General features: G+C 35.0%; 1 protein-coding gene across 3 annotated transcripts in view; it reads right to left on the bottom strand.

Annotated features, from left to right (window-relative positions):
* The window catches only part of Oamb (Octopamine receptor in mushroom bodies), a 28581-nt gene that overhangs the window by 8553 nt on the left and 7829 nt on the right, over positions 1 to 12199 (bottom strand). Inside the window, exons 1-2 of one of the 3 annotated variants that reach the window (NM_001293591.1) lie at positions 11870 to 11953; positions 745 to 1080 (exon numbers count right to left, since the gene is read on the bottom strand). In NM_001293591.1, the coding sequence (NP_001280520.1) occupies positions 745 to 1080; positions 11870 to 11953 (420 nt within the window). Of the gene's footprint in view, positions 1 to 744; positions 1200 to 7104; positions 7249 to 11869; positions 11954 to 12199 lie in introns of those variants that run through there. The other 2 variants (XM_015983447.2, XM_008200248.3) reach the window with 2 other exon arrangements.

Raw genomic sequence — 12199 nt, 5'->3', positions numbered from 1 at the left:
GTAGAAGTGAATTTTTCTTTATAGGAACTTAGTACCAATCAAATTGTTTGCAACCTACAATGAAAGTCACATTTTTAAAATTTGAAATACGAACAGAAAAAATAATACAAACTGATGACGGAGGGGACAGAAAAAAGACCTCACTTTTTTATCGTTAACTTACGTATTAAAATTCTGTTAATTTAAAAGGCTCTAATTCCAACAACCATTTTTAAAATAAAAAGTGTATCGTGTTGAAATTTTTGAAACCACAAAACCATTGTGATATATGTATATTTTTTTAATTTTCTTCATGTAATGGAGACATAATTTAGGCCCTTTAAACCTTTAACCAGTGTTTCACATTTATTGTTCACTCTACTTTTTGCTACCTAAACCCGGATTTCGGCAATAAATTAGTGGCAATGGCAAAAATAAACCAATTTCCTAATATTTTCGTATTTGTGCGAATGGATTCTTTTCCTTTTTCCTTTTCGATTTCGATAGCAAAGCGCTATAGATTGCGGGATTAAAATTGAATGGAGACATTTGTAAATAAAGAATGAGCTGGTTATTTTTAGTGCATTCAAGAGTATCGGAAAATAATTATTTCCATAGCCGGTGACCGATCGATCACTTGCAAAGTACAGCGGCAAATAAATGGTAATGATTCGAGTGATAGATAAGCGTTGTTTGTGGAGAAAAACCCCCAACATTTGCTTTTCCGACAACGTCATTAAGAAGCTTTTTGTTTGTTAATTATACCTTAAAAACTTCCCAAGTCGCCGAAAAGGGCAAAACTGCAACTCCGACTAGTAAATCGGCAACAGCCAAAGAAACGATGAACAAGTTCGTCACTGATCGCAGTTTGGAGGAGCAGAAAACGGCAGCTATGACCAAACAGTTGCCCACAATGACCATAACATTGATAAGAGCTAGGATTGATAAGGAGAGAAGTAATTGGGGATCCCCCCAATTGACAGCATCGAGAAGCGCCGCACACGCGGATGCGTTGAGTGTTTCTCGCATCACATTAGCACTTTTCGAGGTCTTAGCACCATCACCACCGAAAATTAAATCGACCGAATCACAGACATTCTCCTCGAAAGGAAATTATTTACAACACAGACACGGTAATCTCGTTAGATCGTTCGTCGTTTCCATAATGCCTTCGCTGCTTGTTTATCTCGAGACGACCTCATCTTCTTAATTGGGAAACCCTGAAACAGATAATGAAGCAATCATTAGGATTTTTAAAGCGACGAATTTACGGCTTTTTACACAAATCCACATGCTTCCGGACCCAACAATTCGATTACACGAGCGCTTCAAGACGGAATTATTCGAAAAATTTCGTTAGGCGCGTCTCTGATTCTCGCCCTAACCGAGTTTATTTATTTATTTACACACGACGATGTTTGCCAAACCGAAGAAAAAACCAATTTTTGAAACAATAATGTAATATTCGGGGGCAAATTGTTGTTACGTAAAAGTTAATCTTGAGCTAAACTAACAACCACACGGAAATCATCAGCGTTTGGCACAGTTTGATTTTCTGTGAGTTTGTTTCAAGTACAGATAAAAAATGCGCATTGATCTTTAAAATACGATCGTTTTGTGTAATTTCCCTGAAATTTGGTCGGCTTTCGTCGTGCGATCGCTCGGTGTCTTGGTGCTGAGTGTAATGGCCACATGTAACCGAAACCGAGATGGCACTTAACCGCCGCAATATGCTAATGAAAAGTTAATGCACTGGTCGTCCCCATGGCGGTCATAAATGATTCTTCAATATGTAGAGTCCGACAGCATATTGCACGTGATTGTGGCTGACAGTGACGGAAATGATTTCGGTTCGATTGACATCAGTGGCGGTGTCAGTACGCCATTGTTTTACATAATAATTCTCATTGAAGCAGAGCAGAGAGACAAAAATTCCAAACGAACGAATCAAAAAAAATACACCATCTGTCGCAGAAGAGGAGAATTTTAAATTGCGAGTAAACACAAGGATTTCATCAAATTTATTGATAAGGTCAGAGCTTGTTTTTCGTGCATATGTGGGTGCTTTAAAATCATCCATTATGAAATTACAGAAATAAACAATAACGAGCCAGAGGCCGGATTTGTAACCGGAATATACATAAAGATGTTAACAAAGCTGCCGTCGACCTGCTCGTATAACATGATGGATGAGTGATTACAGGGACTGAAATTAACATAACTGATGTAATTTATGCACGCTTGAAATATACACAGTGGCGACAAAAACTAAGACAAATGGCCACCATTTATTACGTTCTAACTTGAAACTGTCACATCTTTTTTTCTAATCTAAAAGGGCTTATTAAAACTTTCAAATAAATATCTATATTAGAACACATCCAATGTAGGTTTTAGACGGAACAGGCTGTATAGTGGGATATACACAGAGTGAGGACAAAAAACGGGGACAAATGTTCTCGATTAATAAGGCCTTAGCCTGAGTTGAAGTGGTCGTATTTTTTTGTGTTGCGACATCAATTAAGTCTTTCGATTAGCTAATGGCTTCGAGACGTTAATTTTTCCTAAACGAATTAGTTTAGGACTTCCGGCTTATCTCCGAGAAGCACTTAAAATGAATTAGTGCCGATTTTAAAATCGTAGTGAATAAGTTATGTCGCTAAAGCGCTGTTAATTATCGAAGATGAATTCGTAGGGCCACCCTGTGGCGTCGAAACAATCGCCAATTAGACGTTCAAAAGCAGCAAATCAGCTGTTTCGTCTCTAATTTACGGCTTTGAATAGTGGCCAAGAGATAAGGGACGAAATGCGCAATCGGTCGAGTGTTAAAATAAATTTCTAGTGTGTGCAAAAATGGTGGATGCGCCGGGTCTATCGACCACCCACTTGGACTTGGACTAATTAAACTCGCGCTTTTGTCCGAATTTAAATCTAGTTTTGGTTATGGAAATTGAGGATTTTTAAGACAAGGGAAGAGAGGGAGAAGAGAACGACTGTTTCTATTCTATCGATTTCGCGTTTGAGCATTCATAATACACTCTGCACACATGCATCGAATGACCAAACTCGAGATATTGCCATAAGGGCGACGTATTTTTGGAGATAATGCTCAACTTTTGCAAATTTACATCGTTCTCATGCCGAGGACAAGCGAGGTTATTGATTCATTAACTATAGCTCGGCAATAAATTACTGCACCAATTATCTTCCACATAATCAAGCAAATAGTTTTCAATCTATATTTAGCCTCCATATCGATAAGTTTTCACCAGATTTTCAACAGTTTTTCCATGTGTTTCATAAGCCGGATTAAATTTTTATCAACGATTCCAACAAACGTACCTGAAATATGAATTTCCGGACGTCCATTCAAACATTTCAATAATAACATTAAACAACAAAAGAGTCTTTCTAATTGCTATCAAATTGCAAAGCTACGAAAATCAATAATACAATAGAGAGCTATACAGAGTGTCCTCACTATTGACCTTTAAATAAAATTGAAAATGATCTGCTTACTTTTTGAAGGAATTTGATCTTTTTGACAAAAATACGCAAATAACAAATTACAAAATAAAAAATAGTGTTTTATTTAAATTTTTAACTTATTCAACTCTTCTTATTTCATCTCCTTTATTTCTACTTTTCTAAGATTCTTGGTTTTTATGTAATGATTGAAAAAAGCTTGTTCTCGTCAAAAAAATTTAAATTGATCAGTAACAATTAGCTTAGGAACATCATTGTTAGAAGCATCATTCACAAATGCAAAAAATTTAGGGTGTTCTATTAAAAAAATGTTTGTATTTAATGTTAAATCACTACTGAAACAATAGATAATTAACTATTTTGAAGCGAAATGTGAGTGCGAATAATTTATAAATAATAATATAATAATTCAGTTGGTTTGGTTGATTAGTGCATAATTAGAGCAGCATATAGTGAAAAACATTTACAGCAACCAGCTTACAATTGAAACACATCAAAAAATGTGAGTGTTTTTTAATAACGGATTTTCGTGTCAACAGAAAGAAGGCAAAGTCTTACGTTTAAATTAAGTTTGGAATGCTTCAAGTTATATTGTGTTAACTGGCGGTGGTATTAGTTAATAAAAGGTTGATGAGATGTATTTTCAGGTATTAGCCGCGAGGTATCAAGCTTCCAGAGCACTTTTGCCTTGCAATACCTCATAATTACATTATAATTTTCATAGCTAGTGATAGCTAAAATACTAGCTTAAGAACTTAGTCGTGTTTTGAGTAAAAACTTTGTGGAAATGGCTTAGTTTAGTGTAGATTATTGTAAGTTATTGAATAATTAAAAGCACGTTAATGAGTTGGTTAGTTCTTTATTCCGGTTAAGTTAGTGGGGAAAGAGCCCCAAGTGTTGTAGTTTAGCTTTTTGTAGTTCTCGTGATTAAGTATCGGATATATGGCATCCCCTTGAGAATGTTTAATGGAGCTTTTGCCTTATGGCGATTCGTTTGTAGTTGAAGAAGAAATACTTCCGGGTTTTCCCGCCACTCACTATCATCTAGTTGTGACTGTTTTGTATCGTGATTTAATTAGAAACTTGATCTGGACACCGAAATAACATCCGAATCGATTCGTCCCGGAGGCTATTAGGAAAACACGGACGCAATTAGAATAGGGACAGATTTCAAGGAGTATCCGAGGGGAGAAAGAAAATGAAATTTTTCCGAGATTGATGGACGATTTTTGTTTAAGATTCACGAGGAAAAAAATTGCGATCGATCGCTCGCGACGAAAAAATGTCAAGTGGAGCTTTTCAATCCTGACGCCAGAAAGAAGGGACTATAAATGACTTGTTAATGAGACGAGCGGTTTGTTTAAAGGAGACAGCTTTCTTTTTCAATCGAACTGCTACAGCATATATAAACAAATGGCAAAGAAATGAATTTTGTATGAATGAAAAATTCGCTTTTGATATGTTTGCTGTTGTTGTTTCAACACAAACGCTTAAATAACGGAAAATTCGATCCACTGCTGTTATTGTTTTGTCGTAGCCTTGAATCGATTCGATTTTAACAAACATAAACTGCTTTCATACCGCCTTTACACTATTTTCAACTTTGTTCCAATATTATGCATTCGATTACATTACGATCAAGTGGACTGTGATTTTCAACCAGTTGGCAACAATGAATAATGGAAAATAGACTGTAAGTGATCTATTGGCAACACTGAATTATTGGTCGGAGGTTTGGGCTCGAATCACTGAGGTGCCAAAAGATCTTATTTATTTATGATATTTTGATAAATCGGAAAATTGCATTGCATAAATTGCATAATTTATTACGTAACTTAAAATCCTAGATAAGTAAGACTATCACCACTTTATGGAAGAAAGTTTAAACTTTAAAGATACGACTTTTTTTAGCTCACGGTGATCAAGAAGAATGTGTTTCTAGTTCCTGGAAGTTTAGAAAATGGAAACCGATAAGTAAATTGATTAGTAATATTACTTTATTGTCTTTATAACTTTTGCTGTCCCGTCCGTTATCGCAAATATTAAATATTCTTGCTTCTTACGTAGTTAAATAAAACCAAGATTTTTTAATTTCCACTGTCTAATTTTATTATTGTTAAAGTCTTTAATAATTAAACTAAATAAATTTTTTAGAGCTATTTTCACACACATTTTTTTTGTCCCGTCCGTCATGAGTAAACAAAAATAAGTTAAAAAATTGGTACAGATTAAGTTTGAACTTTCTTCTTTAAAGTGGTGAAAGTCCTACTTTTCTAGTTTTCTTATTTCAATAAATTTAAAAAAGCATGTTTTTGTCAAAAATTTTTTTTTCTTCTAAAAGTTATGCAAGATTTTGTCAAAAATTATACAAAATAGCGCCGAATTGCGTCTAAAATGGTATTTTATATGCTTTTTCAGTTCAAAACTCAGTTTTTTGCAAATAAAAGTTCAAATAAAAATTGTCAATCGACAAACGTTATGCAGCCAGGCGGTAACTTCAGCATTATCCAATGTTGCCAACTTAATTCAAAGTCGCAGGTCTTAGAAAAACAAATTCGCTTGAAGTAGTTTTAACTATAATAAGCAAACTAGTTAAACGTTTGGAACTAGTCTAGGCAATGATTGGCAATCGGCTTAGTTGGTTTTTATTGGTTGGCGTTGATCTTCTTTGCGATTGGCGATAATCAAGACGTAAGTAAAGTTTTAAAACGAGTTTCGAATTCTCGATGTGAAAGTTTAGCAAGTCGATCGTTCGTGCAAAAAAATTTTAGTATTGTTGCTATCAAGTCTCTCGAATCAATATTCGAGTCGAATAGCCGTAACTTTCAATTTTTTCCTACTCCTAAAGCTCACTTCTTACTAAATCGAATTAGAGGAAGCGCAAAGAATCGATGATATCAACATATGAGCGACTTTTTTTCTTATCTAGCATTTTATTTGTAGCAATATTCATCCATCAATTTGAAAGTTTTGTTTTGAATAATTGAGCTTCTTCTCACACACGTGTGATTTATGGCAGTAAAGTTCGAACGTTTGCAACTACAATTAGAGTTGTATCGGCGCCATTTGCTTTTTAAGACGCCATAACTTTATCGTAAGGAGATGATACCGAATGAATTTATGCCCAAACCGTTGGGAATTTACCTCGAGATGGGAAGGAATTGCAGATGCATCAAGAGTTAACTCACTTTGCATAAGATGCTGTTTAACGATTAGAAAAGCAAATATTTTAAAGAAGCTTAATTACGTTAGGAATTGTGTTAGCTGGGGTGCAAACGTGAAATGTCAAACCACTTAAAACAAAACTAATTATTTGAAATGAACATCCCGGAACGGTGGTAACACCATTATTTCAAATAATTATCCCCCGATTTTTTGTAATTCTTCCATTGAAAGTCAATACATTAATGTCAAATGCCAACTTTGCGTGACCCTCACACTCCAATAATATTTACCACGAGCTTTCAAATTAATTATTTATTTACGCAAACGTTATTTAACTCGTGCTCATTTTTCCGTTATTACTTTATTATCACTTAATCACTGTTTTGATCCGAGGAGATATTGTTTGCTCAATTCGTAATTAGTTTTATGTTTGGCCCTTCCTAAAAAAATAATTTTGTTTTTTTTTATTTTTACCTTTGTGGTGCAGTGTGGGCCAGCATAAGGTTTGAATGAAAATCACTGGAATTACGAGCGCTTTAGGCGCGTCGCGACGTGAGCGAACACTTCGGACGACGCCGTGCTACTGAGCGTCGCGGCGCTCGACGACGCTTCTAACCCTCTCCCGGTTAGCCTAGGATTTTTGCTTGGCTCGACCGATCACGCCAAATGCAAAGATTTCTCCTAATTGAAGGAAAAATGCGAAGCCAAATTTATTCAAAGCTATTCCGCATAAAAATTTTGGAACCGACGTGGCCAATCAAATGAAAAAACTAAACTGGAGGAGAAATTAAAATTGGCTTGCCTTGAATTGAGATTTATTCTGCACTGAGTGATTGTCACTTTTAATAAATACTCTGGTTTCTATTAGTCCCAATAAAATGTTAAGTTAAATCAAATTTGAAATACGTTAAAAAAATCAAAGAAATATTTTTATTTCCTGTACATTTAAAAAAAAATACGAAGTTGAACGAAATAACGACATTTTAAACCATTTCAAACTATTTTTTTGACGAGACATTAATTATTTTTTTGATTGCTTATCATTTTTAGCCCTCTTTATCAAAACTCAGCTTGTGTAACTGTGTAAAAATCCGCATTTTTTGCAAAAAAATATAAAGTTTATAATTTTATCCAGAAGAAAGAAATCTTTGGATTCAAATTCAGCAAAAAATTTTACATGAAAATCAGGTGTTTATGGCAATTTTTTAAAATTGTACACATCAGTTTACATTTAACACCCTAATCTCTGTTAATAAGAATAATATGAAAAAAAGTCAAATTTTGGTTAAAATTTAATGTTTACAATTTTTTTCTAGCTCTTACCGATTTTGAATATCTTTTGAAAACACTATCGGGGTTGAGACAAAATATTCTTTGACTAAACGTTTTTTTATTTGAAAGTGCAAGCTTTTCGCCAAGATTTTGATTTAGGAGCTTATTTTCCGTTAGTAATCAATGCCAGCTTGCGGTATGCCATCCGAATCCGTAATACGCAGATCTTGCAAGTAGTAAATTATTCAAGTGTACATTCGTCACATTCCACATGAGTTCAATTAGCACCGAATCGGGTAATCCAGCCCACAGAGAAAAACGTCCATAAATTTCGCATCTCGCCGTTGAATTACCAAAGGCAACACTCCAGAAATATGAATAAACACTCGAAATGGAGAATTTGCGATGTGGAGTCTTTTGTCAACTCACTTAATGTTCGAGTTAATAAAGTTTGAAGCGCAGCAAGGGAAAAATCTACGTTTTATCTGTGATGTGGCGCACACTTCGATAACACACGTATCAAGATCTCAGATTAAGAACTCGAGGGAGAGAAGCTGCGATTTTTTTTCGATTTTTTTCTTCGCAAACCCGACAAGTATGTCGGACCGAGAAAGCTCCCGCTTCTGACTCACGTGTAATAGGATTGTCTCGTCCTAGCGGACGGTTTTATTGATCATCCCATTCTTCAACAAGGTGGAAAAGAAAATTAACTTTGTTACTTCTCATCAGCAATAATACGCTTACTCTACCGAATTTACGGCAGATCGCCGGCAAATGCAAAGTGGTAAAAAATATTTGATCTAACTATTATTTTTAGTTGAAAATCTGTAGATGGAAGAACAAGTATAAAATTATTCAAGTAAAAAACCATAAAAAATAATATTCAAAAATGTCCAAATCTAGGTCTGTTACGTAGAAAATTCTAGCTCACCTAACACAATTGAGGCTACTTAATTTACAAATTTAGTTAAGAGTAGTTAGTTGTAACAGATTTTTGCTTTAATGGGTAAAACTCTGGTTGTAAATGACGAATGAATATTGTAAAAAATTTGTAGTTATGTTGCAAAGTAATTTGAGGAAGAGCCTTTGAACTAGTGCCAGCTAGTGAAGAATAATGGGTCGTTCTGTTAAGGGTTCGAATTGTTGCTTGTGTCGGCAGAATGAATAAATTCGGGCGAAAGCCGGGTCCTGTATTGTGCACTGGCCTTAGTAAACTTTTGAGGAATCTTTAACAAAGTTGGCAGTGTGGTCTAAGGTCTAAGTAAACATCTACAAAGAGGCAATCTAGGCCGACCATCGGCTTCATTGAATCTCGTTCAAGATCGATCGCGGAACTTAATTTATCAGTCGTTTCTTTTGTAAAAACAGCAAACGTAATCAGCATAATAACGAAACGGCCTTTTTAGAGATTAAAGCGAGGAGAGGAGCTTTAAGTGCGATGATTTTTCCCTAATGAATTGCACTCGAATCGATAACAGTGCGATTGTTTATTCTATAATATCCACCTGCGAAAACATCTTCGGTGAACAGCCGACGGCAATATTTTTGCGAATACGAGTGCAAATATTTTTCCAGCCTCCAGCTTAAGAAAGTCGATTTGCATTTAGGTGCGCCGAAAATTGCTGCTTTGGGTATTCCAGACGCGTCGCCAAACTTTCTCGCTGAATTCACACAACCAGAGGAGAGAAAAAAGACACAATTTCAGATTTTTCTATTAATAAATGGAAAAATCGTCCAACTAATAATTTCTACTACCGGGTTTATTCTTATCGCAGCCGTATAATAAAAATGTTTTAAAAAATTCCTCCATTAACCTTTATTGCATTCTCTTTATATTTAAAGTGTACGTGTACGCGGCCAGAAGTTTATTCCGACGATAACAATTTTAGTGGTGTTGCCAAATCGCGTCTAATTTTACCCGATCCGAGTTTTATTTTTATGAAACAAGTCGTGCCCACAGAGGGGAATTTTCACGTAGCCACGGAATCAATCAATCATTGTCCTTCGAAAATCGTGAATTTAAAAGGACTCGAAATTCGATGATTAATGAGGTTTATTCTGGCAACGATGTTTCGCGTATTTGTCTTCGAGTGGACGGCCACAAAGTCGGAAAGTATGTATGTCGATAATCCAATTACAGCAAGCTTCAATAAAATGTGTTCAAAGTGTCGGTCCGAAAACCTCGAGGTATTTGATTCAATAAAACCGTTCTAGCTGATGCAATACGAGTATTTTTTCGGTTCGATTTTTATCTTTGCGATAATAATTATGGTGGTCGTTTCCGTTGTCATGATGTGTATGCAAATGGATCAAAGCGCGCCTCTTGCTAGTTACAACTATTACACACAATTACCGAGTTTCAAATTTCCACAGGCAATTAATCTCAGTTTAAAGACCAACACTGAAACGACCGAAAGGAGCTGAAACTTATGCTTTCGTTATTTACGAGCTTCTTCCTACGGCTATAAAGCTTTTTCTCTCTTTTAATTTACCCACAATACCGGCGATTTTCATTCATAATTCACTTATTCATCATCACGAAAAGTAATTTGCTTACAATACGTCAATTGCGAATTGCAAACACATAAGCTGTTTATTCGGAAACGAACGGTCGAGTATGTTAATTGTGAGCTTTCAATAAACCGCCAGCAATTTTGCCATCGATTCCGACCGGATTTTGCGAATCGCTGCATTTACGTTGCATCCTGCGGACGTCCAATCTCCAAAGGTAATCCTTTTCAAATATACCACTTAACAAAATCGAAACATCAAATCTGCGTATCTACAATTACTCAAAGATTTGCTTGCTTTATTTTCTTGCCAATTTAAAAAAAAAACTACTTTTGTAACTAACGACAAACTTCCTGATACCTGCCTTAATAGTTTAATAGTTTTCTTGGGTTTGCGAAAACAACAGCTTTCTTCTCTTTCCTCAATCCCTCGAGTTCTTAATCTGAAAGCTTGATACTTGTTAACTAAAAGTTATTTTAAGTCAGGGTTGGACAAGACGTAGGAAAGTAGACTCTGAATTACAATTAAACTAATTCTAGTTATTCAAGTTAAGTACCTATAGCTCCAGCTATTTTTTTTTAAACTTGTCACTACATAAATCTTAATAAATCTTAACTAGCTGGAACGTGTCATACACTCAATGTTTTTGTTAACATTAGCCATGTAGTAATTATTTAATGTTAACAAGTCCCGTGTAATTATTATTTAATCATGAAAAGTGCAATTTTAAGTTTATTAAAAAAGAAATACAATTATTTAGACAGTATTTCTAAAGTAGTAAAAATAAAAACAACATGTTTTTTCATTTCGTTGTTACATTAATTAATGCAGTTTTTCATTTGTTGACATGGATATATTCATTATGAAGATCTTTCATCTTATTTTTATAAAAAGTTGCTGGAAAAACTAACTGAAAGACTAATAAACTATTTTAGTAGCAGTAATGAACAGTTTTTGTATATTCAAGCCTATTGATTTTAACACAGAAAAAAAAAGTTTTTGAGGTAAATTTTATGTCTTTAATAACAATTCTTAGTAAGTATTGTAATTTTTCATGAATAAGAGTTAAGGTAAACTTGAAACATTGTCTTAAATGAAATAAGAGAAAATTTTTGCGTAATCTGAATAGAGAAACCCATTGTTAGTTTTTGAGATACGTTGAAAGAAACGTTTAAGCGAGTTCGTGCATAAGTTTAGAGTGCGCCCCTGTTTTCCCCTCTGCATTAATCGAAATTTTATTTATCACGCAAATGAACTGATTAAGTCGAAGGAAGCAATCTCGCGCTGCTGGAAATAGAAAACTAGAAGAGGAATATTTGCTTTGAATAAATCGTTTCGTGGATTCCCTCAGTGTTTGTTTAGTAAAGTACGTCACGTGGAAATAAAAAATACCTCGTCGAGATTAAATTTGGAGAAAATTTTTATTTCGTACCTTTTGCTCTCGATCCTCGCATACCTGAGGATTGTTTAAACGAGGGGAGAAACACGAGGAGGTTGTTCCCGTTTTCTCCTCCCGTTTTGCCCAGGACAGCAACGTCATTATCCCGGGCGATTGTCTTTTGTTAAGCCGGCGCGACCCTTCAATTAGTTCCTGGCGTTCGATGCACATCGAAATCAAAATTTGACAAGGGAAAAATGGGACAAAGGTCGCCAACACACGTCCACGTCTATTACTTGACTTGAGGGAAACACTGACGCTAAAATCCATATTCACTTTATTTCGTTATTATCGATCCGACCTCGGATTGTTTTTATTGCAAGTTCAATCTAAAAAGTTTAAAAAATT

The sequence above is a fragment of the Tribolium castaneum genome, chromosome 2 (assembly GCF_031307605.1).
Source record: "Tribolium castaneum strain GA2 chromosome 2, icTriCast1.1, whole genome shotgun sequence".
Classification (NCBI taxonomy): domain Eukaryota; kingdom Metazoa; phylum Arthropoda; class Insecta; order Coleoptera; family Tenebrionidae; genus Tribolium; species Tribolium castaneum.
This window is presented reverse-complemented; position numbering and strand designations above follow the sequence as displayed.